General features: G+C 39.9%; 1 protein-coding gene across 3 annotated transcripts in view; it reads left to right on the forward strand.

Annotated features, from left to right (window-relative positions):
• LOC126483635 (carcinine transporter) overlaps positions 1-25955 on the forward strand; it is a 395544-nt gene that overhangs the window by 361239 nt on the left and 8350 nt on the right. For 2 of the 3 annotated variants that reach the window (XM_050106689.1, XM_050106688.1), the window contains exon 11: positions 354-532. In XM_050106689.1, the coding sequence (XP_049962646.1) occupies positions 354-532 (179 nt within the window). Of the gene's footprint in view, positions 1-353; positions 533-9078; positions 9192-25955 lie in introns of all 3 variants that reach the window. The other variant, XM_050106690.1, reaches the window with a different exon arrangement.

Consider the following 25955-nt stretch of genomic DNA (forward strand, 5'->3'; position numbering starts at 1 on the left):
CTGTCACATAAGTCATAAACTGTGAAAAAAATTGGGTGCATACCAGATCACAGAGTAAAACTGGTATGCCTCAAAAAATAAATACTTGTCCTCAAATACCTTACCAGAGACTGTGACATCCAAGGAAAAACTTATGTGTGGGACAAAACACAAAAGTGTAAGTATTAATGCACAAAATAAGGGTTTTTGCTTAAGAGCACACTTCATAAATATATATGCATAGAGCTTTATCTGGCAATGTAAGCAAGAAGTATTGTAAGATATTTTGAAAAGCCATCAGCAATGCCTTTCTTTTGATTTGTAGAGAGAATGATATATTTGTGTGGATATTATTATTTTGTTGTTTGTGTCAGGGTTCAGAAAACTTAGTACTACCACTTGTAATTATGGGAGCTATATCAGTAATTGGAGGACTGTCTGGACTGCGACTTCCAGAGACATTACATCACCGACTGCCACAGACTGTTGAAGAAGGTGAAGAATTTGGGAAAGACTGGTCTTTCAAGGATTGTATTCGTTGCATACCTGAGAGGTGAGGTACAATATTTGCATGAAAAATGAATTAATATACTGCAAGCATATTGTATGAATTGATTCCATGTAATGTTAAAATATTTTAAGCTTCTTTAAATGCTTAGAAGAATTAGTTGTAAATTTCATTGGTGTTTATTCAGAGTAAATGTGGATGTGGTAGTTTGCATATCACAATTTCTGTTCCTGCTGATTATTTTTGTCCTTTCTGCTGTTTTGTAAATAACATTTCATCAGTCTCCCACTGATTTAACACTTTGAAGATCAGTCACTTGGAAGATTATTGGGCCTAGAAAACTGGCTATTTATACTGTTGTTTAATGCATTATGTAATTGATGTATCTTCAAGAGTAATACATACTGAAAAGAGACAAAGCTTTCAAATTTATTTTCATATTTACTTTACCTATATGATAGATTACAAATCTTAAAATAATGATGATAGAGTAAAAGCGTGAGGTGAGGTGTGGAATAGTTTTCCTCTTCAGCTTCTAAAATTTCTTGCTCACTCAATAAAAATGATGTATTTGTAGTAGAATTCCAGCAAAATGTCAAACCTAATGAGTACATGCACAAAATTATGTCAGTGTGATCATATTGGCTTACCCATTCACAAAAGCAGCTGTTACATTCAGTGATATTTCTTTTGAAATAATTATATAAATTGACAACAGAAGGCAGAACCAGTCTAGAAAAAGGTAGCACGATGTCCATACATTGTTCTCATATACAATGAGTCCAGTTTTTGGAGAGATTTATAGCTCGCATGTCGAGAAAATCACAATCCAATCTATACTCTCTCACAGTCTTTTTTACACAAGGTTATGGCCTGAGCTACAAAGTGTTAAGTCATTTTCTTAAAAGTATGAGATCCATTATCTTCTCTGCCAGCAGATCAACACCTCCTTTTATTTTCTTTATGTAATACCTTGTAATTTATTGTAATTATTATTGTATATATAATTCTCAACTGAACATTATTTTATTCACTCCAAATGTACGAAGAGAGAAAATTTTGGGGGGCAAAATTCCAAATCTGCCGAATAAACATTTAAAAACATACACTGCAAAGACACTAGCCTCCTCTTATCCTCACAACAGGTGAATCCTTCTCAACCTGGTGTGTGGGTGACCTCCCTCTCCTTTCCAACCTTTCCCAATCAGTCATTTCCATCCCTGCGAAAGGAACAGTAAATACCCCCAGCTAGGAATATCGTTTTCTACTTTTAAGTGTTTCTATCAACAGTGTTACTATCTACCTGGAATTTTATCCCAGCCATTTCATATTCTTGCAATTTAATAGTTTCCTCAATCGAAAGTTTCATTATTATTTCATGATTTTGTTAATAAAGTCCTTACCTTATGTAAAAGTCATTTCCCCCATAAACTAACCCAGATTAAACTACAGTTTGCAAAGAAGCCATGGATTACTCAAGGAATAAAATTACCTTGTAAGACATAAAGAGATATGTATATCTGTCAGGAAAAACAGCTCTGATGTTGACGCTATAGCTCATTACAAGACATTGGCAAAATATTGAAGATAGTAATACCGACTCCAAAGCAATGCATTATGAGAAAAAGTTACAGCAGTCATATCAGGTAATGAGGTAAAGATGATATGGTATATACTGAGGGGGATACAGGTAAAACCAGAGATGAAGAGCAGAAAGCATTAAGAGTAAATGATACATCAGAAACAGTTGTGAGCAGTGTTGCAAAAAATTTTGACAAGCATTTTATAACTCTTCTTGAAAAGACATGGTCATCAACTTCAGTTGATGCTACCATGGAATATCTCAGATCAGCCATTTATGGCAGATAACCTAAGTAGTATGAATGTGACCCTCACTACACCAGTAGAAGTAATGTCCACCATAAAATACTTTAAAAATGGTCATGATGAAACCCTAACAAAGTTCATTTAAAAGTGTTCTTCTGAGTTTAAACCAAATAACAAAAAGTCCTGTATGAAAAACAACAATATGGAAAGGATAGGTAGCTCACCACACAGAGTATGCATTGAGTCACAGATAGGACAGTGAAAACGAATGCTATAACTGCAGTTAGGCCTTAGTGCCTAGAGACAGTGCCCATGTGTGTGTGAGTTGTTATTGTTTGAGTGTGCATGAGTTTTATAGTGCTGAAGAAAGACTTTGTCCAAAAGCTGAAATATTTCCTGCATTAATTTTCATTTTGCCTGTCTGCAACTTAGCACCTCCTGTATGTAGTAAGTCAATTTGTTGTTGTCTTCCGAGTTTGGTAACATATTAAATTATTTCTGAATAAGAAAAGAGATACAGAAATACTGTCAAATTTTGGTTCAGTATCAATCTCTGTCTCATTTGTTTCTTTGTGATTTTCACTGAAACTTAGTTTTGCATTAGGGCAGTTGAATAGTTTGCTGAAATATTCTTGCCATCGCTTTAAGACTGGTTCAGTATCCATGGTCATGTTTCCATTTTTGTCACAGATGTACTGACTTCTTGCAGTGAACTCTTCCATTTTCACATGTTGGAAAGATTGCCTACTATCTGGGTTTTGGCTATCCAGTTCCACATTTTCAAGAATTTTTATTATGGATTTTCTGCTTTCAGTTTTCTGTATTCTTGATGTCTGGGGGGAGAGTAGAGAAGAGGAAAGGATTGCTGCTACAGAAGATCGGTGTAGTACTAGAGTGGGATCAGTGGATAGGTTAGATAGGTGGGAGACAGGGACCAGCAAAGGTTTAGGCCAGTGGTGTTACAGGAACAAAACATACGTTGGAGGGAGACTGTGCAGTTCAGAAAAGCTGGGGTTGGTAGGAAGTGGTAGGAACAGGTTGTTAAGCAGTCATTTAAGTGAAGCACATTATGTTGGATGGCATGTTCAGCAACTGTATGGTCCAGCTGTCTCCTGGTTACAGTTTGATTCTGGCCATTCATGTGGACAGACAGCTTGTTAGTTGTCATGCCAACGTAGAAAGCTGCGCAGCAGTTGAAATTTAGTTGGTTGATCAAATGACTGCTTTTACAGTTGGCCCTGCCTTTGATTGGGTAGGAGGTGCCTGTGATTGGAGTGGAGAAGATGTAGTGGGAGGATTTAAGGGACAGGCCTTGCATCTAGGTCTATTTCAGTGATGTGAGACATGAAGTAAAGTGTTGAGAGCAGGGGTGGAGGGGACTGTGGGAGGGGTGGGGAAGATATTCCTCATTTCAGTGCATGATGACAGGTGCTTGAATCCCTGGTAGGAAATGTGATTCAGCTGCTCCAATCCTGGGTTTATGAACTGTAGGTAGCATGTAGGAGTTAGGAGTGTGGGGAGTGCTGGGGCTCAGGACACAGACAGGTTCTGGGAATCAGTTCTAGGATGGACCTGAGAATTTGCGGATGCACTGGAGATCCTATTGGATTTCTGCAATTGCGTCATTATGGCAAGGTTTGTAGGTAGACACTTATCTGACAACTGGCCGAGTCCCTCTGCCAGCTAATCTCTGTAGTTCATAACCACAGTGGTTATAAAATGCCTGAAAACTTATCCCCACTTGCCAAAAAGGGGAACTGCAAGGATTACCTGGTGGAGGAACTCCACCAGCTGTCGGATACGTCCAACTACAAACCTTTAAATTGGCCTACATTGCATTCCTGAGTTATTTTGTTATGTTTGGACCAAATCCCAAGGAAGTTGGTCCACTTTATTAGTTTTCCTGTGGAAAAGTGTCCAGCACAATAACAGATTTACTTTAGAAGTTGGCAGCCTTGCAGCAGGCAACAAATGTGAGTTTCTGTGTTCTGGTAAAGACATGGGCAATTAGCTTAGTACAGATTACTCAGTAAATTCTTAAACATACAATAGACATACATATTGTACTATCACCTTGAAAATTTGTTTATGAAAAGGATAGATTGCTACTCACCATATAGTGGATATGTTGAATTGCAAACAGGCACAAGAAGAAGACTGCCGATCAAATAAGCTTTCAGCCAAAAAGCTCTCTCAAACACATGACCACTGTCTCTGGCTACTGAGACCAGACTCAGTGTGGCATCAGCAGCCAGAGACAGTGGTCACATGTGTGAGAGTTGCATTTGCATTGAATGAGCATGTGTTTGTTGTCTTTTAATTCAGAAGAAGGCATTTTGGCTAAAGCTTACTTGTTTAACAATCTTTTTGTTGTGCATGTCTGTGATTCAACATTTCCACTATATGGTGAGTATCAATCTATCCTTTTCATAATATTGTCATTATTCCATCCTGGATTTTTGATTGTTACTTAATTGTTTGTCCTTGTTCACATTGAAATCCCCATGTTACAGTACTGTAGCATACCACTCGAGCAGCCTGGTGCAAAACAAATTGGTGCAACCGGTTTCCATTTTATCAGTGTGTTGCTCAATTTGTTTTGGCACCTCTTGCAGAATGCTGTGATACTGTGATACTTGGATTTCAATGTGTACCAGGACTGCAGACATTCTTATGCAAACAAACAACAAATAACTATGAACTTTATTTTTTGGGACTATAATTAAAACTCTGATTACTCTTTGTACTTTAAGATGGGTTAATAATGGCTGCAGAAGAATGCCATTTCATTTGGAGAAAATGGTGGCTGCGATGGTCCATATCAGCAGTGCTTTGTGCTTGTAATATGGTGCCATTAGGAAAATAAACAATGAATAAAGAAATCAAACAATGGAAAATCCAGGATGGAATCTAACAATACAAGAGAAGGAAAGTTGCTACTCACCATATAGCGGAGATGCTGCACTGCAGTGTAGTTTCAGCTCTCTGAGACCGCAGACGTGTGTGCAAGTTGTGCTTGCGTGAGTTTGTGTGTGTGTGTGTGTGTGTGTGTGTGTGTGTGTGTGTGTGTTTGTGTGTGTCTTCTGCTGACAAAGTGTGGCATCGCAACTAGTGCGCGATCGCCCATTTGTCTATTAAAAGCTTTACTTCAGAATGTATGTGGGCTGCAATGTAAGCCGGTAGAGTATTACGGTCAGTAACGGACGAGTTGTGTCTTGCAGACTGACGTCACAACCATCTGTTGTAGCTGCGCGTGTGAAAGCAGTGGAGTAGCGCTGGCAGGCCACTTATATTATACGAAACTAAAAATCTTAATAACTAATAAAGGAATAACCTGAGGAACGTCATATTTGATGTACAACCTTCTGTTTTGAAAACAAACAATATGTCAAAGTCTGAGATCAAAAATAGTTGTATTTTGGAAGTTAGGAAAATTCCATAAAAAAAACGTAATTTTCTGACAGTCAAGAATTTAAATAAATACAGTGATGTAATAGTTCACCTTCAGTGACTATGTACGATGATCTGATAACACTTTCAGTGTTCATATATAAATCTGGAAAGTTTTTAGTTTCAGAAAACCTCTGTGACTTTTCTATAATAATTTCAAGAATTCTAAGTAAATATGTGTATTGTGTGTTAGGGTGCGTGTGAATGAGAATGCGTACGTGAGAGTATGTGGGACGTTAGGCATTATTAAAAATCATTCATATAATTCTCTACAGGAACTGGCAGGTGTTCCAACTCTGTAACGTGGGAACGAATCCACTAGTGGTTCCCCTACTAGTGAATGTCGGATGTCCAAGTATGTATGCTTATGTATAAGACAGCCAGAACATTCGCGACTACATAATAAATTTCCAGATGTAGAGTAAAGCTTATAGTTCATTTTGTTTTGTTTATTTAATTAGAGAGTTTTGTGTTACTTAATTTGATGACGTCAATGAGCCTAGAGAAGTGGTTGGTGCTTGCTAGATTTTGGCACGAGCCGTGCCCTAGAAGTGAGTTCTCATTGGTCGTAAGTACTGACAGCCAATAAGAAGCGAGACGGTTGGCTGCCTAGCGAGGGATATAGTTTTGAATAGTGGGAGAGTGAGGGGAGAGTCGCGAGCTAGCTTTGATTGGAGGCGGTTATGCTGGATGTGACTTTTCGCATTATGTGTAAGATGAAGTCTTGGGATGACTTCCGCGTTATGGTCCAGTGTTAATGGTATCTGGTAGTGACCAGAAACTGTTTATGAAAACTTCAGAGTGTTATGATAATTCGTTCTGACAAAAATTGCAAGTGAACTTTGAATTATATAGCATGGCGGTACTGAGTATTTTACGGCGAGCATAAACTTTTACTAAAGACAACCACTGAATATCGTGTGCAGAAGTAATTGGTCAATCATTGACTGTGTTACAAGTAACTGGTTTTGGAATTTGGGAAGGTAAAAGTTCTGGCTGTTTTAGGTATGGTGATAACTGTGAGCAGAAACTTTAGTAATTTTCGTCAATGTGGGCTGATGATCTTGCTTCACGGCAATAAAAATCTATTGAAGGTTTGAATTTGAACTTCACGTTTAAAGTACGAGTGACATCCCCTTTCCGAATCTCATTTCTTTAAAGTACATAGAAAATTTTCAGCAAATTTTACTTATAGCGGCCTCCGGCGTGTAGCTATGAGGTTACAGTTTCCTCAACACTGTTTTTCTGTGATCTCGTAAGTAACTGCAGTCAGGAGTTTACGTGCGAAGATCTACCGCTGTAAAGAGGTAGGTGAACAAAAATTATAAAAGAAATTGCATTGCAGCAGCAACGTATAATCCGTCGCAATTGGTGCATCGCATCACACGCGCATTAAAAAACCGTCGCAAAAGGCCTTAATGGCCGAAAGCTATGATTGTGTGAATCTTTTTATTGTACCTATCGCGACTCAGCACCTCCGCTATATGATGAGTAGCAAATTTCCTTCTCTCGTATTGTTACAATGAATAAAGAAAATTACTTATAGAAATGCTTTACAAAAAAATACTGAAACTGTTAAGAGGAATTGGGCAGTGTGCAGAGGTGTTATCTCAAAACACGAAATATGAGCTCTAATACAAATGAGGTGATATACTTTCAGAAAATAATTTTAAAATTAAAATGGAAAGGAAGATATCAAAAGAAAGTCATCAAAGAGGTAGGAAATGTCGAAGACTGTGTCTTCATGCTTTATTTTTCAAGAGAAATATTTCTTATTACATTTCCTCTTCGACGACTACAAAAATAAATAGCAAGAACAGAAGCGAATGCTTTGTTTGTATCAATGTTAGTATGGATTTCAATAAATCTGGTGACCTGTTGACTGTATTCTACGCCACTGTTATTCCGTTTGAACCTTCCAGAGAAGGGTTTCTGTTTTCAGTATCACTGAACTATCACAAAATATTAAAGACTGTGTCTACATGCTTTATTTTTCAAGAGAAGTGTTTCTTATCTCATTTCCTCTTCAAGAGCTACAAAATAAACATCAAGAATAGAAGTGAATGCTTCTTTTGTATCAATGTTAGTATGGATTTTAAAAATTTTTGGTGACCTGTTGACTGTGTTCTATGCAAATGTTATTCTGTTTGAACTTTCCAGAGAAGGGTTTCTGTTTTCAGTATCACTGAACTATCACAGTCCTTCCAGGTATTCATCAGTTTGCACTTTCTTACTGACATCTTATGGGATATTTAATGAATACTTGCAGTTGGGTAGTTTGTATGAATCTGTTTTTTGTTGCTGCTGCTTACAATACTACTACTACTACTACTAATAATAATAATAATAATAATAATAATAACAGCTGCTGCTGCTAATAATAATAATAATAATAACAGCTGGACTGTAATGAACACATTCACAATACAAGACAAAAATAATCTTCATGTAAATTTTACCTTCTTTTCTGGGGCTGAAAGTGAAATTATGTACTCGGGTGTAAAGGTATTCAACAAACACATATCTAACATAAAGAAATACATTTAGCATAAACAAAGATATTGATAACCCCCACTAGCTCAAAACAAAATTAAAAACATGCATTGTTAGCCACTATTTCTGCAAATTATCTGAATTTCTAGATGGAAGGATTGAGAAGTTCTGTTAGTTACATAGCAAACAGTAGTATTCATTGTAATGCTGCTTGCCAAGTGGTATTGATCTGTAATCAGCACTCAGCATTTAAAAAATTATTTTCTTTGAAAAATACCAGGTTAATCAAGTAAAAACTGAGCTACCAAAAGGAGAGAAATAACAGCTATTTAATATAACTCAGGAGGCAGCAATTTTTTTTCCAGTATAGCACCTTTATTTCTAATGGAATTGATTAAATTTACCTGGCATTAGCATGAATAGCTTTAAGTAGTAGAATGCTAGTTTATTGAATACAGTATACAGATTAACTTTATATCATTTGCCTACCTTTTGTTAATGTATACCTTGACTCGTTCCACATCTCTGAAACTTTTCCTTCTTGACAGTGTCTACAGAACACAATAAATGAATGCATGAATTTAATTTTTTTTTTCAAATAATTTTACCTCATGGCTTTGATAATATTTTACTATCAGCTAGCTCCCTGGTAATCATCATATATTGTAAATACATTTTTATTCCTATGGATGAGCACAAAAGTAAACTAAAGTAAACTAGGAGATCCATAAAAACATTATGATATTGCTTCTTATTTTTAGTTCTTAAATTTGTTTATGTATATTAGAATTTGCTTTTAAAATATATAGTGTGTGTTTTAGAGTCCTGCAAATAGTTGTACCTAGTATATCCAAGCATAGCCAAAAGCAAGAAGTCACAGTGGAGACACAAGAAGTGGTGACCAGTCATCTATAAATCTGTGGAAAAGTGCTTGGTAAGTAAACAGAATTTTATGTGATATTTTAAGAATTTTTTGGCAATATTTCTGTGGTCAGTAAGGTGGAAATTTTGAAAATGATACAGCTTTATTTAATAGGCTTTTATTTATAAAGTTAGAATATCGATAGTCTTATTGACTGAGTTGGTTGGTGTTGTGCTAGAGGCATTGAACTCTTATTTGGAAGGAACAGAAGATAAATACTTATATGAATATGCTGTTTTAGGTTCCCCATGATTCCACTAAATCACTTCATATAGAACCTGAGGCAGATCTCTCAAAAGAGCCACTGACAGTTTTCTTCCTGGCCTTGTCCAACTGAGATAGTGCTCCACCTCATAACAATGGAAATTTTTTTCACTTGAGTACTTGGATTGAAGCACTCAACAAGGAAACGCTAACGGAACAGACATATCAGGCCTACTTCAGTCCTGTGAAACAACTTCTGTAGGCAGTTACCAATGGCATATAATCTATTGTAATTGTCCCAATAAGACTTTTACTTGGCATTTTCATACTAACAAAACAAAGTTGAAAGTAAAGCATCAAGGCATTGCTGTTGAATTGGCTCCAACTGAAATCAAGTATGTCAATAAGGAGGGGAACACATTGAGGTGATACAACACACAATGTGACTCATGATACAACACAGAAGCAAGCCGCATCAGCAGAGTGCTTAGAAACATAGTGGAAGTGACCTAAAGGTTCACACCAGGATAACAGTGACATGACACCAACACGTATCTCTGTCATATTGGCTGGCACAACATGGGGTCCTGATTGCTCCACACAACTTGTCATACAATACACAGTGAGGGGAATTACAAGTCATGTCTCAAAAACAATTGTTTTATGTAGACAAGGCAAAGCTACATCCACCACTATAGGCAGTTTTCCTGTAAAGCTTTTACTATTCATATAAAAAAAAATCATAAGTCACTGTTTGCGATTCCTGCTTGTTCTTCACTATGCGCTCTTCCTTATTCAATTTTGAGGAAACTTTTTGGTAAAAAAATTGATTTTTGTTTGTCTTACAGTCTGACGTCACAGCTTTGGTAATGAACTGGTTTTATTTTAGTTATTGCTAATAGTTATTGGAATTACCTCACAAATAATTAAGCCATCAGGCATTTTTGAAAAGTTTCCAGTGAAGGATGTAGTCACTGACCAGTTTACATTTGATGGATTTTAGATCATAGATTGCTGCATACAAAATACAAGTAACATATCAAAATTGTTTTCAATGGTGGTAGGAGTGTGATACCTCTTTCCATTCTCAAAGAAAATACATGATATGTATTTGAAGTTTTCTGTGACAAGATTGGGAGCTATACACCACATGCGTCACAACTGCTGTCTCATGTGTGCAGTGTGGAGCTGCCTCATGTTTGTCATTTTCGTATGTTCCAGTACAAGCCAAAGTTGTAAATGAAAAAATAATTGACACTGGGAGCTATCAGCTGATGATGCTGAGTGGATGTTTTTTTCAGTTTGTGCACCCTGATTTCAGGAAACTTTGTGAAAGGTGCAAAAAAGCTCTGAAAGCTAAACTCCTGCTACTTCTGAATTAGTAGCTAGACGAAACTGAGAAGAACATATTGGGATTTTTCTTATCATCATAGGCTTCTTCTGTTTCTTCAAACACATTGTCTACCACTACAGAGAGTTCATTCTGACACCATCAATAGTGACTCATCTCACTTCAAATCCAGCAATGCCTTTTCTGAATACTAAATTGTATACTACTTTGTGAAACTGAACAGTTGTAGGAACGATACCCTAGGTTCATTAATTGGTGACCATTATTTCATTATTTACACACACACACACACACACACACACACACACACACACACACACCATATTGGATGAAACCATGCTAGGTGGTCTTACAAAAAATAAACTTTTTCATAGTTGCATTTTTTATGTAATTCCCACAGTTTCACCTACTTACCTTATTGTAATGAGTAGCTTCCCAGCAGAAGAAAAACATAGCAAGTGTCCTGCTTTGTCATAGTAGCTGATACTAGTTGCTCCATAAAGTGGAAACTGTGTAGACTCATTCTGTAGAATTTGTGGAATTCTGGTGCTGAGAGACCTCAACGAGAAACCACAGCCAAACTGCATTGTACAGGTGCACCCAGTACTTCTCTTTCTTTTTAAGTTTTTGACCTTTAAATAACGATAAAGCCACAAAAATGTCCACTTCATAAGAGCTCATGACTGCAATTGAAGATGAAACAGAAACATGGTTCGAATTGTCTTGTTACTTGTTGGATGGTGAGTCGCACTGCTTATCATATCATCCTAGTGGTAACATGGATGTCACACTAAAAAGGATCACATTGCATGATCCTTATTGCAACATGTCTTATTTGGTATCATAACGAGGGGCCCAGAAAAATGTAGACAGTCTTTGATAGTTAATATCTTTGGGAAAAAATGACACATTATTGCAGCTTTGCATGGTATTGTAGTCCATTGTTTTCTCAATAGATCTCGGTGAGTGTTTTCCAGCAGATGATAGAGCAGCAATGAATGAAGTAAGATTGTTGTTTGAGCAATGCAGGCCCATATTGAGGTGGCATTGGAAGTACAAAAATATGATGGAGGTACAGCGACAATGGTGCAATGTGTATGGAACTCAGTCACCAACATGTACAGCAGTTTATCATCTTAGGAATAATATTGAAGTATGGTACTGTTCAGGATGTGCATAAGGAAAGGTCTGGCTGACCAAAAACATCAACAAGTCCAGCTTTCAGTGCAGTTGTGTCGCAACATTTTACTAGGTCACCTTAAAAATCTGTGACGCAGCCTGCATGTGAAAGCAGTGGAAACTGATCAAGCTTACAGCGAATTCTGAAAGCTGCAAAGTGGAAAGTGTAAATTCCAAGATTGCCACACACTATGAATGAGGACATCCTGGATCAGAGGATGGAGTACTATGATGGTTTGAAGGCATGCTTCATGAGGATTAATGGTTTGCATGGATGGTTATCTGGTCTGACGAGAGGCAATTCAAATTGAACGTTACTATAAACCACCACAATTGCATGTTCTGTGCTCCTGAAAATTCTCACATTCAGGTGTATACAAACATGTTAATCTACAGGGTGTTAATGAGTGGTGTGGTCTGTCATTGCACTGCTTGATTGGTCCATTCTTCTTTGAAGGTACCATATGTGGTGAGGTGTATCATAATATGCTGCAAACATCAATTTTACCTGCCATCCAAGAGGTACTTGGAACTGAAAGATTTTATCTATAACAAGATGGCTCTCTGCTTCACTACCACAGAGATGTCAGAGCCTACATGCATCAAAATCTACCTGGATGATGGATAGGTTGAAGAGCAGCTGTTGAGTACCCACCATGGTCTCAAGACATTACACCTCTTGACTTCTACCTGTGGGGGTCCTTGATAAATAAAGTTTATCTACAGATGCCAGCTACACTGAACGAGCTACAAGAAACCATTGAGGCATCCTGTGTGGCTGTGATGCCAGCAACACTGATGCTGTGGTTCAATCAACTGTTTAGCAGCATGACTTGTTTGGCTGCTAATGGGGTGAACTTGAATACATAAATAGGCATGGGGCATTTAGGAGACGGAGGAGGAGGGATAGCAGCATATGGGTAAGGTGGGGGAAGATGTTGTAGTGCTACCTGTAGGAGATACAGGGATGTGGCTGGGACAAGAAGGTTGGGCTGCTAGGTGTAGCATCTAGACACGTCTGCTGGGGAGGGAGGGGGTGGAGAGAGAGCAGAGTAAAGTAAAGCTGAGAGGTGGGAGCAGCTATGGATAAAGGGACAGGTGGGAACAAGAGCTAATGCACATTAAGGCCAGAGGGGAGGGGAGGGGGAGTAACAGGAATGAAAGATACGTTGCAGGGACAGTTACTGCCTGTGCAGTTCAGAAAATCTATTGTCAGTGGTAAGAATCTAGATGGCACAGCCTGTGAAGCAGTCACTGAAGACAAGCACACTGTGTTGCACAGCATGCTGAGCATCTGGGTGGTTCAGTGATCTTTTGGCCAGTATGGCAGTGGGCATTCATGCAGTCAGACAGTTTCTTAGTGGACATGTCCTCAGAGAATGCCACACAGTGGTTGCAACTAAGTTAGTAGACCACATAACTAGATTCACACATGGTCCTGCCTTTGATGGAGTAGGAAATGTGTGTGAAAGGACTGGAGTAGACAGGAGTGAAAGGACATATGGGACACATCTTGCATTCAGGTCTATTGCAAGGGAATATGAGGCAAGGGGTTTGGGGTCAGAGGTGGAGTAGGGACCAACAAGGATATTGCATAGGTTAGGTAGATGACAGAATACCAGTGTGGGAGGGTTAGTGAACATGGTGGGGAGGATGTTTCTCATTTCAAGGCACAATGAGAAGAAACTGAAACCCTGCCGGAGAGTGTGATTAAGTTGCTCCAATCGTGGGTGGTACTGAGTCACGAGGGGGCACTCTTTGTGGCCTGTCAGTGGGTATGTGGGTTATTGACATGTGACTGAGGTGACAAAACGCAAAAGATCTGTTCCTGGAGTATATAGGGAGGGTAATTTTTGTCTGCAAAAGCCTCAGTGAGACCCTCAGTATATTGGGAGAGGTACTGCTTGTTATTGCATATGTGTCAATCACAGGTGGCTAGGCTGTACAGACAAGACTTTTTGATGTTGAACGGGTAGCAGCTGTGAAACAGAGGTACAGTTGGTGGTTGTTGCATCTGGGCATCTGGGGAGATTACATGAGGTAGGTAACAACATGTAAAGAGACTTGGAACTGAATTCTGGCTAGCTCATAGAATCTCGCAATTTGACTGCCCACCAAATTACCCATCTCTGGCTGCAAACCATCCTTTCACAATGACAATTCAAATTCCATCAGTCCATAGCCTCCATCAACTTAGTCCTGCAAAAGCATGTAACTCAGGCCCAAGTATCCTTGCACGACACAGTGACAACCTGGTCACCAAGGGATTCCTGTGTCACCAAAGGTGTCATAGGTCACATCACTGGTGCCCTGAAGGTGCTGCAGCTTTGAGCAGAAACCAGAAGCCTGTCGACCGTGTCCAACGCAGTCTCCAGGTGTTTACAGACAGCAACCAATTCAGGTTGTGTCTGCTCACATCATACTGTGTATAAATACTGAATAATACCCAAAAAATACAAGCAAATCAGTGACTTGAAGTACAAGCAGACCCCTCGTAAAACAGAAAAATACCCGACTGGCACTACTGATGTTGGAATGTACACAAAATGTAAACAAGGAGAAGAAACACTAAAATCTGCTCTGCAGAGTTCATACTACAGCCTAAGATCACAAGATCCACTAGCTCTTAAAACAGAAATAAATTTCTCTACTGAAAATGGGTGTATAAACAGTTTCTTTTTACTAGAAACTCTGCTTACACAAAAGATACTGCAGGAAATAAATACTCTAACTCTGAAGCACTGATTTAAACTATATGCTGTGAACTAATGCAAGATTTAAAAGGAGTGTGGCTCTTCAGGTGGCCATCGCCTCACATAGCTATATACAAATATTTACACTTCTACTTCAGAAGAAGGCCTTTTGGACAAAAGCTAATATGTATAGCAGTCTTATCATTGTGCCTGTCTGCAACTCAATGTCTCTCCTGTGTGATTAGCAATCTATCCTTTTCATAATATTGTTGTTATTTCATCCTGGACTTTTCATTATAAGAAAATACGACTTAACTCAACTGAGCTGTTACAAGTCCTTGGAAACATTTCTGCATTTAAAGGAGTTATCTTGTACCCATGGCAGCTGCAGTGTAACACGTGTTAAGTTCGGCTCACGAAATTTAGTTGAATTTGAAGGTGTTCTCGCAGGTGGTGTTGTCTAGTACAAGTGGAAATCATGTAAACAACAGTGTTCCGTGCAGTAGTGCTATTTTTTTTTTTCTGTGCTCCGCCAATATCTTCGAGAAAATGGTAAACAGAAGAGTCAACAGCAGTGCGTCCAGCAGCGGGGAAGCAGCAGGTGCGACGGGTCTGCTCTTGGCGAAGGTGCGGCCCCGGCTCCTGGTATAGTGGAGCTGGTCCGCTCTGAGGTCAACGCTGCACTTCGCGGTAAAAACAATCTCGATCTGATAGCAGGCACTATATCAGATACTGTAACGGCAGCAGTACTGGCCAAAATGCGTGAAACTGTTGAGGCCAATACTGCTGAAATTACAGCACTAAAAAAGTCTGTGTCTGAATACAAGAAAACGGCACGAGAGTTGGAAGTGAAACTATCTGCCGCAACTGACGAGCTAGAACAGTACCAAAGGCGAAATAGTCTACGACTGTTTAGTGTAGTAGAAAATAAGGAAGAAGACATAGACAACCTGCTTATACAGGTTGCGTGTGAAAAATTAGGCGTTGAAGTGACCAAGGCAGACATTGACAGGAGCCATCGGGTGGGACGAAAACTACCAGGTGCTACCAAACCTCGTCCAATAATAATTAAATTTGTCTCGTACCGAAAAAGGGCAGAGATCTTTACCCAGAAGAAGAAGTTAGCAAGGACAGGGCTTACAATAAGGGAAGATCTGACACACGAACAGCTAAAGATTTTAAACAGTGCCATATCCCATTTCGGTCTTCAGAATGTGTGGACTCAGGATGGCAGAGTAATCATTAAGACAGCAGCTGGAAAGAAGACAGTCACAAACATGACAGAACTGAATAGTATTAAGTGAAGCTACTCGAGCCAAAAGTGCAAACTTAACACCATTTGCAAATTGTAACAGCCCTATACTCAGATATAGTCTTGTAATTGTATTAATTTTTTAATTATACCCATATTTGTACCTTCAACTAATTGTTTTTGTAACTGTATTAACTTTTCACTATTTTTTTTTTTTTTGTGTCTGTAGCTCTAACCATTACTTAATTTTAGTTACTGCTAATACTTTTTTCATTTTCTCAGTTTATTCTCTTCCGTTCTGAAATAGTTCTATTGCAATTATTAGTCTCTCCTTTAGTTCATTGAGCACCCATCTCTTTGGTTTAAATTGTTCATAACAAAAATCACTATCAGTATCACTTTAGAAAATTTCAATCTAATTGTAGCTTCCTACGATAATCACTACCAGTATCACTTTAGTAAATTTCAATTTAATTCTAGCTTCCTACGATAATCTATTAATTATTAAGCTTACTTCTCTCTGCTGGCAGCATCGGCCTCTTAAATCACTCCCCTTTCCCTTATTTCCACCCTAAGCTGTTTCAAATACGCTAATTACATTTCTCCTCTTACGACAGAGGATACACAGTGACACACAGCCGTCACTATTTTGGTCATATTCTCCTTGCACTGAATACCACTAATCCATTTTCTATACTCCCGCAACCTCAGGAAATCTCTTGCAGTCGCCTTTCTTTCGGCACTCGCGGTGTCACAAACAGGGCGCGCAAAATCTCGGACACCCCTGTGTTATGTCACTTGGCGGAAGTAGCAGCCAGTGCCCCTCGTGGCAGGTAGTGCCTAACAAAGGGACAAACCAGTCTGCCACCCTACTCCAGGCTGCTCAGCGGAACGCATCAGAGCTTTTAGCAGCTCACTGCAACATCCAGTCTTTACTTGCACATTACGAAGAACTTAGCCTCCTCTTCAACCAACTAAACTACCATGTAATCCTCTTATCCAAAACGTGGTTGAAACCACACATATCCTCTGCATCTTTTCATCTCCCAGGGTACACATTTCTTAGGGCAGACAGATCAAAAAAGCGAGATGGCGGGGTCGGCGCGTATATACGAACAGATCTCAAAGCGAAAGTCTTATGTACGTCAAATCCTGCTGAAGAAAAAGAGGCTGAATTCATGTTCATTGAAATAAATATACAAAGTCGGAAATTCTTGACTGGCGTCGTGTACAAGCCACCAAAAATAAGCTCAATGAGTTCCTTCCAGTCGGAATTACATTCACTTCAGTGTCAATACAAACATGTCATCGTAATGGGTGACTTGAACATAGACCTGCTAAGAGACACTCCCTCCGCAATAAACCTAAGAATACTGTTTAGTTGCAATAGCATGAACATTCTTCCATTACAACCTACACACCATACGGCGCACAGTCATACTCTTATAGACGTAATCGCAATGAAACAGACTGACAAAGTAAGAGATGTTGGTCAAACATTGGCCCCTGGCCTCTCAGCACATGATGTAATATTCCTGGCCTACTCTGTGCAGCCCCCAAGGATCAAATCGCATTACATAACTTGTAGGAACATGAAATGTATTGACCTTGATGCTCTAACAGCCGATTGCTCAGAAATCTCATGGCATCAAATAATCAGAAAACCTACAATCGATGGCAAAATTAATGAACTTGGTGATAAACTCACTGCCCTCTATGACAAACATGCACCTGTGCGCACAATCCATGTAAGAAAATCTCCTGCTCCATGGCTGACAGCTGAATGATGTCAAATGATGACTAATAGGGATGCTGCCCACAGGCGTTTCAAGGCAGATCTGAAACCCAAGCGTTTCGAAGAATATAGAAAGCTACGGAACAGAGTGAAACAATGCATTCACAATGCTAAAATCAGGCACGCCCGCTCCCTTGTATGCAGCGATCTGACGCCCATGACTCTACGGAAGAATCTCCGTAGCTTGGGGGTCGGAAAGGCAAAATCGGAAACTACTTTTCATGTGTCAGCTAACGAATTAAATGAATTCTTCTCTGCACCTCTGAATACCAGCACGGCTGATAATTACCGTCCACAAGAATCCCCAAACAGGATAACTAACAACGATACCTTCCATCTAAAACATGTAACAACAAATACGGCAAGAAAAGCAATAATGAGAATCTCTTCTGATGCAATAGGCAACAACAGTATCGGTATAACCATGATTAAGAATGTTGCCGATATCTTAGTACCTGTCTTAACTGACATATTTAATTTTTCCCTCGTGAACGGAATATACCCCACTGCATGGAAAAGAAGCATAATTCGACCCATCCCTAAGATCGAAAACCCGCAACTGCCTAGTGATTACCGACCAATTAGCATACTGCCTGCTGTTTCCAAAGCATTTGAATATATTGTTCATGACCGAATCACTGAACACTTGCATGAATTCAGCCTATATGACAAATTTCAATCCGGTTTCCGTAAACATCACAGCACAAACACTGCTCTAATTAAAGTAACTGATGACCTGAAATATGCCATTGACAATCGAAAGGCAACAATATTGACGCTACTGGACTTCAGCAAAGCTTTTGACACTGTTAACTTTGACATATTGCTCAGAAAAATGAAACAGCTTAATTTCTCTGATAGTGCAATGAGATGGTTTGAAAGCTACTTAAAAGACAGACAGCAATGTGTTGTCTGCGTAAATGAAAAATCTTCCTGGAAACATGTTTCCTCGGGAGTGCCACAAGGATCAGTCTTAAGACCACTTTTGTTTTCTTTATATGTCAATGATATTTCGTCGGTTCTGTCCTCCTGTAAATATCATTTCTATGCCGACGACCTCCAGCTCTACCTAAGCGTCAGACCTGAAGATGTAAACACTGCAATCGGTGAGATGAATGATGATCTGTCTTCAGTAGTGACATGGGCGAAAAACCTGGGCCTTAAACTAAATGCAAAAAAGACGCAAGTAATCTTAATAGCCCATCAGAAATTAATAAGTTCAGATTTCCGCGAATGGCTACCTCCTATTCTGCTCGACGGTACTCCAATACCATGTCAGAAAACAGTGAAGAACTTGGGTGTAACTTTGGATGAGCATCTCAACTGGGTGGAGAATACAGTCACAGTGTGCCGAAAGACGTCTGCTTGTCTTTATGCTCTCAAAAAGTTTCGGAACATATTTCCACAGGACTTGAAACGCCAGCTTGTGCAAGTACTCGTTCTGCCGAACCTCCACTATTGTGATGTGATTCAAAAAGGCATGAGTAGTGAAAACAAAAGACGGCTAGAGCTAACCATGAATGCCTGTGTGCGTTACACCTGCAACATTCGCCGATATGATCGTGTTAGTGCTTCATACTCCGAGCTAGGGTGGCTGCGGCCGGACAAATTGCGTGACTACCACACTCTATGTCTACTTCACCGACTCCTCGTCACGCAAGTACCCCAGTACCTTGCTTCAGAGATTAAAACCCTGTCATGCCATCATAATCGAAACACGAGGTCACTCTTATTTGGTATCCTAACTGTGCCCACTCACAAAACAAAAACTTTTGCAAACTCTTTCTCAGTTGCCACTGTCCGCCTCTGGAACAAACTGCCCCTTACCTTGCGCAAAATTCAATCTCCTGCTGCTTTTAAGAAGGAGTTGAAGCATTTCCTACTATCGTCCTCATAAAGTTCTCCACAAAATCAATGTACAAGGGCAATCCTCTCATCTGTCAAATAGCAAAGCTAGCGTCTCCTATCTTGCTCCTGAGATGCCTTCCTCTTCATCTATCTCTATTAGCCACGCAATCTTCTTTTCCTTTATATTTCCTTAATTATGTTTCATCATGTCTCTCTATTCTTCTCCTCCCTTCACCATGAGTCTCCCTCATACTCCCTGCTGGCAGCACTCCTATCTAAAATCTGTCTCTTCAGTAATGTCTAATTATAACAGTACTTATGATCTAAGAATATAAACTCTATATGAATGTATTTTTCCAGGTGTACCTTTCTAATTGTTTATTTCACTTTTTGTACTAGATGTAGTTTAACATGCCTACTAAAACATATGAATGTAAAATAAGTAGAATGCCTGGTTAGATGTAAGAGAGGGCCTGATGGCCCTAATCTTGCCAGGTTAAATAAATAAATAAATAAATTATCTTAAAATATATGCAGTTTGTCTTCTTCAAAATGTTTCATCATTAGTTGTTTCATACGCCTGGTAAGAAAGCACATCACTGTTCATGTTCTCTCAGAATAAAACACGAACACCTCAAGTGAGACTAATCCCTAAGATGGTTGGAGGAAGGGGGGAGGGGGGGGGGACATTTAATAACAAATGCTTTTGAGATACGGCAAGTTCCAATGTATTTGTAGTTTTACAAATATAGATTTATATTTACAGATTTTACAAATACAAATATTACATATATTCATTACAGAGCATCATACAACACTTCTTTAACACATTTCTTGGCACACTTTAACTTCGTAGCAAACCGTACTGTGATAGGTCTGACTATTTCATACATTAAACATGTCACATTTCCAGCATATAAACTGTTGCACCACATTTACCATATGTAACACATTTACCAGTTGCTCATAAGAATTAAGACTGTCACTTTCCATTCACTCGTTCAGAGTACAACAGAGTAAACCATTCACAATTCATTCAACGTAGCTTGGTGTCAGGGCCGGTTCAAGGACATTGTTCTACAGAAGTGACTTTTCCCTCATATACTTACACCCATGTCAGTTTTTGCTACTAATTGTGATACTCACTGTATAAAGATATTGCACTTGGGTGCCCCTCCTGGCTCCGCCCCCCATGCAGCAGCTTGTGTTGCTTGGAACTTAAACCCACCCTGCTTGGCACACTTAATCATTCTGTGCCTGTATCGTAACTCTGACATCAACCCCACCCCGGCATGCTCACCCTCATACAAAATTCAGATAATAATTTCACATTTCGGTTTTTAGAACTGATCATAAGAAATTTAAATACATTTAAGCAGTGATACTGTCCTAATTCATGTATCACATGCTATACATGATCTTTTTTGTTTTTGTTTTAATGAACTGGTGCTCCTTAATTACTGTATCAAAGTTACTTTCATTTACAAAATCCACTCCAGGTGACACTAGCTCCCATCTACTTCTCAGCAACGCTCCCCTAGTATCTGATTCTGTAAGTTGGTGGCATATGCTGTCAATTAGTGCTCCCATCAGCAATGAGAGTCCCAAACATCTACCCACTGGATACATGATACTGTATCAAAGGTGCATTTCCATTATAAGTTGGCAACATCACTGTTTCCTTAAGTTTATTCAAGTATACTTGCTATAATGAGTAAGTAAAGCCACAATATTTGTGCAAACAACACCAACTTGTCTGCTAGATGGCATATGCAATCAGATGTTAATGTTGAAACTTCAACCTTCCTTTTTTAGGTGTTAAGACTAATTATGTGTAGGCTTATGGAGTTATCCAATAGTTGTTAATCACCAAAACAAATGATGGAGGCCAAGTTTGAGAGTAGTAGGGAGACTAGAGTAAGAGGGATTGACTTGATCAAGACCAGTAGACAAAGAAGAAATTTGGAATGGAACTAAACATTTACAGAGGAAGAATGATGCAAAGACAGGTGGGAATGGAGAAGCACCATTAATGTCCCAACCCACTCGGATGCTAGATAAAAGGAAATGAAAACAAACAAACAAATTGTTAGTTATCTGTACTACTAACTTAGAAATTACCAAATGAGCTAATATATAGAAGGCTTTTTATTTTGAAATGATCATTAAATCGAAACCCTTAGCTGCCGACAGGTGTTGTTGATATACACTCCTGGAAATTGAAATAAGAACACCGTGAATTCATTGTCCCAGGAAGGGGAAACTTTATTGACACATTCCTGGGGTCAGATACATCACATGATCACACTGACAGAACCACAGGCACATAGACACAGGCAACAGAGCATGCACAATGTCGGCACTAGTACAGTGTATATCCACCTTTCGCAGCAATGCAGGCTGCTATTCTCCCATGGAGACGATCGTAGAGATGCTGGATGTAGTCCTGTGGAACGGCTTGCCATGCCATTTCCACCTGGCACCTCAGTTGGACCAGCGTTCGTGCTGGACGTGCAGACCGCATGAGACGACGCTTCATCCAGTCCCAAACATGCTCAATGGGGGACAGATCCGGAGATCTTGCTGGCCAGGGTAGTTGACTTACACCTTCTAGAGCACGTTGGGTGGCACGGGATACATGCGGACGTGCATTGTCCTGTTGGAACAGCAAGTTCCCTTGCCGGTCTAGTAATGGTAGAACGATGGGTTCGATGACGGTTTGGATGTACCGTGCACTATTCAGTGTCCCCTCGACGATCACCAGTGGTGTACGGCCAGTGTAGGAGATCGCTCCCCACACCATGATGCCGGGTGTTGGCCCTGTGTGCCTCGGTCGTTGCAGTCCTGATTGTGGCGCTCACCTGCACGGCGCCAAACACGCATACGACCATCATTGGCACCAAGGCAGAAGCGACTCTCATCGCTGAAGACGACACGTCTCCATTCGTCCCTCCATTCACGCCTGTCGCGACACCACTGGAGGCGGGCTGCATGATGTTGGGGCGTGAGCGGAAGACGGCCTAACGGTGTGCGGGACCGTAGCCCAGCTTCAGGGAGACGGTTGCGAATGGTCCTCGCCGATACCCCAGGAGCAACAGTGTCCCTAATTTGCTGGGAAGTGGCGGTGCGGTCCCCTACGGCACTGCGTAGGATCCTACGGTCTTGGCGTGCATCCGTGCGTCGCTGCGGTCCGGTCCCAGGTCGACGGGCACGTGCACCTTCCGCCGACCACTGGCGGCAACATTGATGTACTGTGGAGACCTCACGCCCCACGTGTTGAGCAATTCGGCGGTACGTCCACCCGGCCTCCCGCATGCCCACTATACGCCCTCGCTCAAAGTCCGTCAATTGCACATACGGTTCACGTCCACACTGTCGTGGCATGCTACCAGTGTTAAAGACTGCGATGGAGCTCCGTATGCCACGGCAAACTGGCTGACACTGACGGCGGCGGTGCACAAATGCTGCGCAGCTAGCGCCATTCGACGGCCAACACCGCGGTTCCTGGTGTGTCCGCTGTGCCGTGCGTGTTATCATTGCTTGTACAGCCCTCTCACAGTGTCCGGAGCAAGTATGGTGGGTCTGACACACCGGTGTCAATGTGTTCTTTTTTCCATTTCCAGGAGTGTACATCGATGGGGACAGCTGAAAATGTGTGGCCCGCCCAGGACTCGAACCCGGGATCTCCCACTTACATGGCAGACGCTCTATCCATCTGAGCCACCGAGGGCACAGAGAATGGTGCGACTGCTGGGACTTATCCCTAGCACGCCCCTCGTGAGACCTACATTCCCAACTGTCCACAACATGCATTTTTTAGTGTTCCTAATAGATATTTGCCCATTCACTCATTACTCGCACCAGACTCAGCTGACGAGTCCCACAAGAGTTTGGGCAAAGCGTGCACATTCGCACAGAAGAAGGTCAATGGCCGGGTAGCCTTTAACTATATGAAGATGGTATCGGTTCCTGAAAGAACAGATACCACTTTTATTTTGTTTATTACCATCAATTTTGTGGGCCCCCTTTTTTCCCAGTTTTAAGGAACTTTTCTCTACATTACAGATGAAGAGTCAATAATAGTCACAAATGGAACTAGAATCACAAGACCTCTTATTAGATTACATTGTCAGTATCACCATACTCTTGTTCAATACTATACTAATGTGCAAACAAAGAGAGAGAGAGAGAGAGAGAGAGAGAGAGAGAGAGAGAGAGAGAGAGAGAGACAAAGTTTTTTCAGGCACATGTGCCTTAAGAAGCTTGCACCTGTCTGCTTGTGTTAAGTTTTATATTATTAATGTTCATCTTGAACAGAGTTGACCCTTGTAAAAAGTCCTGGAAGTTAGTGAATTTTTTTGTGTTGTGACACATAGCTATTCCGACCGGATGATCAGCTGCAGGTGAGTTGTTGCCTTTCCTAATTTTATTTATGGAGTTGTCTCCTTCTAATCGATACCATTCCACTCATGTTTATTTATGCGCCATCTTCAGTGTTATGCTTGAAACGAATTGCTGTTTCCTACTCTGTAGTATGATGTAATCTCTGTCTATAGTCACAGTGTTACTTTATCTTCAATCACTTGCAATGCTAGCCACTATGCAGATTACAGGTCACCATGCTTAATACTGTACAAACACTTTTTATAACTGCTTACTCTTAACTTATAGGTTTTTAGAACTGGAAGACATTGATTTTAAATAGTTTTACACATACTATTAAGCTTTACTGACAGCCATGTAACTCTATCAAATTGTACACATTAATTTTCACGAATTCAAGTTTCACACTTCAAGAGCCATTTTACAATACTGTTATCACCATCCCCATTTTTAACTAACTTCTTGTTAAAAATTATTTATTTCTCATGGTAAATGTTCCTTCTGTCACTGTTTAGTACAACTACTTCATAATTACAGATGAGAAGCAACAAGTTGTGGTTGTTCTGCAGTAACAATTTGCTTAGTTCACCAGTTTTTGCAGCTTATAAGGTCATCACATACCATAACTGACTATATTTCTCAAAGGGGAAACAGTTCTGGTGCTTGAAAAAGATATTACACATAGAGAGTATTGTGCAGACATAGATGGGACACTTACTTTAAATTTGTACTGGAAGAAACCTTTTCACATGCTACAATTGGAAGTAATCTATGTCCTGCATTTCACAGATGTTTGACCCCTTCCATGCCAATCAGAATGAATTCAAAAAGACTGGTCATGCAAAACCCAGCTTGTGCTTCTCTCATATGACATCCTGAAAGCAATGGATCAATGTAGCCAGGTAGATGCAGTATTTCTTTGACTCCTAAAAAGAATTTGTCTGAGTACCATGGCTATGCTTATTATTGAAAGTATAGTTCTCTCAACTTAGGATTTTGTGGTAGGGAGGATGCTGTATGTTATCTTTGGTGGAGCTTATCGACATATGTAGAAATTATTTCAAGGTGTACCACAGGGAAATGCATAGGGACCCTTTCTTTTCTTGTTGCATATTAATGACCCTCTGAACAATATTAAAAGAAGCCTCAGACTTTGCTTTGCTTTAAGTGTTCACAATTGTGCAGTTCACAAAACAAACAAAAAATGTATTATCCTATGTATGATGAGGACCCATTGCCCAGTATGTTTCTCATTACATTTTACTTTATTTAATAAGTAACACAAACTGAGTGAAAACAACCTGATTATAAGAGTGTTGTCTGTTGAAATGTATACTTGAATTGTATAAAGTATTATTAACATGACTGAAAGGAAATAATTATTAGTGATGTAGTATCTTATGACTACAATATCAAGTAGACATTGCTGGAATTAGTCAACTCATATAAATACCAGGATGCACAATTTATAGGTATTTATAGGTATATTAGCTGGAATACTCACAGGCTCAGTCATATGCGAAGCAGGCTCAGTCATATGTGAAGCACGTGGCAGACTTCAGTTCATTTGATAGAAAACTGGGGAAATGCAATCAGCCTACAAAGTAGATCACTTACAAAACCCTCATGCAACCCATCCTACACTATTGCTCAAGTGTGCGTCTCCCATACCAAATAGGACTAATGTATATAAAGAAGGGCAGCACACGTGGTCATAGCTTTATTTTGTGCATGGAAGAGAAATGGAGGCACTGAAATAACTAAATTGGCTAATGCTTGAAGGCAGATGCAAACTACTCCAAAAAAATGTATTTATAGCTCCAAGAAACAGTTTTGACTGAGAAACCTAGGAATATACTACAGCTCCCTACACATCATTCCCATAGGGAATAGACTAGTTGCAGTGAGTACAGAGATATTTAAGCAGTCATTCTTCACAACCTTCATACATGAATTGAATGAGAAGTAGCTCTAATAACTGATACAATGGGAATACCCTCTGCCATGTACTTCTCAGAGGTGTGTGGACTATACACACTATTGTCTCCCATGAACCATGCACTTTGACGAG

Source organism: Schistocerca serialis, chromosome 6 (genome assembly GCF_023864345.2).
Source record: "Schistocerca serialis cubense isolate TAMUIC-IGC-003099 chromosome 6, iqSchSeri2.2, whole genome shotgun sequence".
NCBI classification, from domain to species: Eukaryota; Metazoa; Arthropoda; class Insecta; order Orthoptera; family Acrididae; genus Schistocerca; species Schistocerca serialis.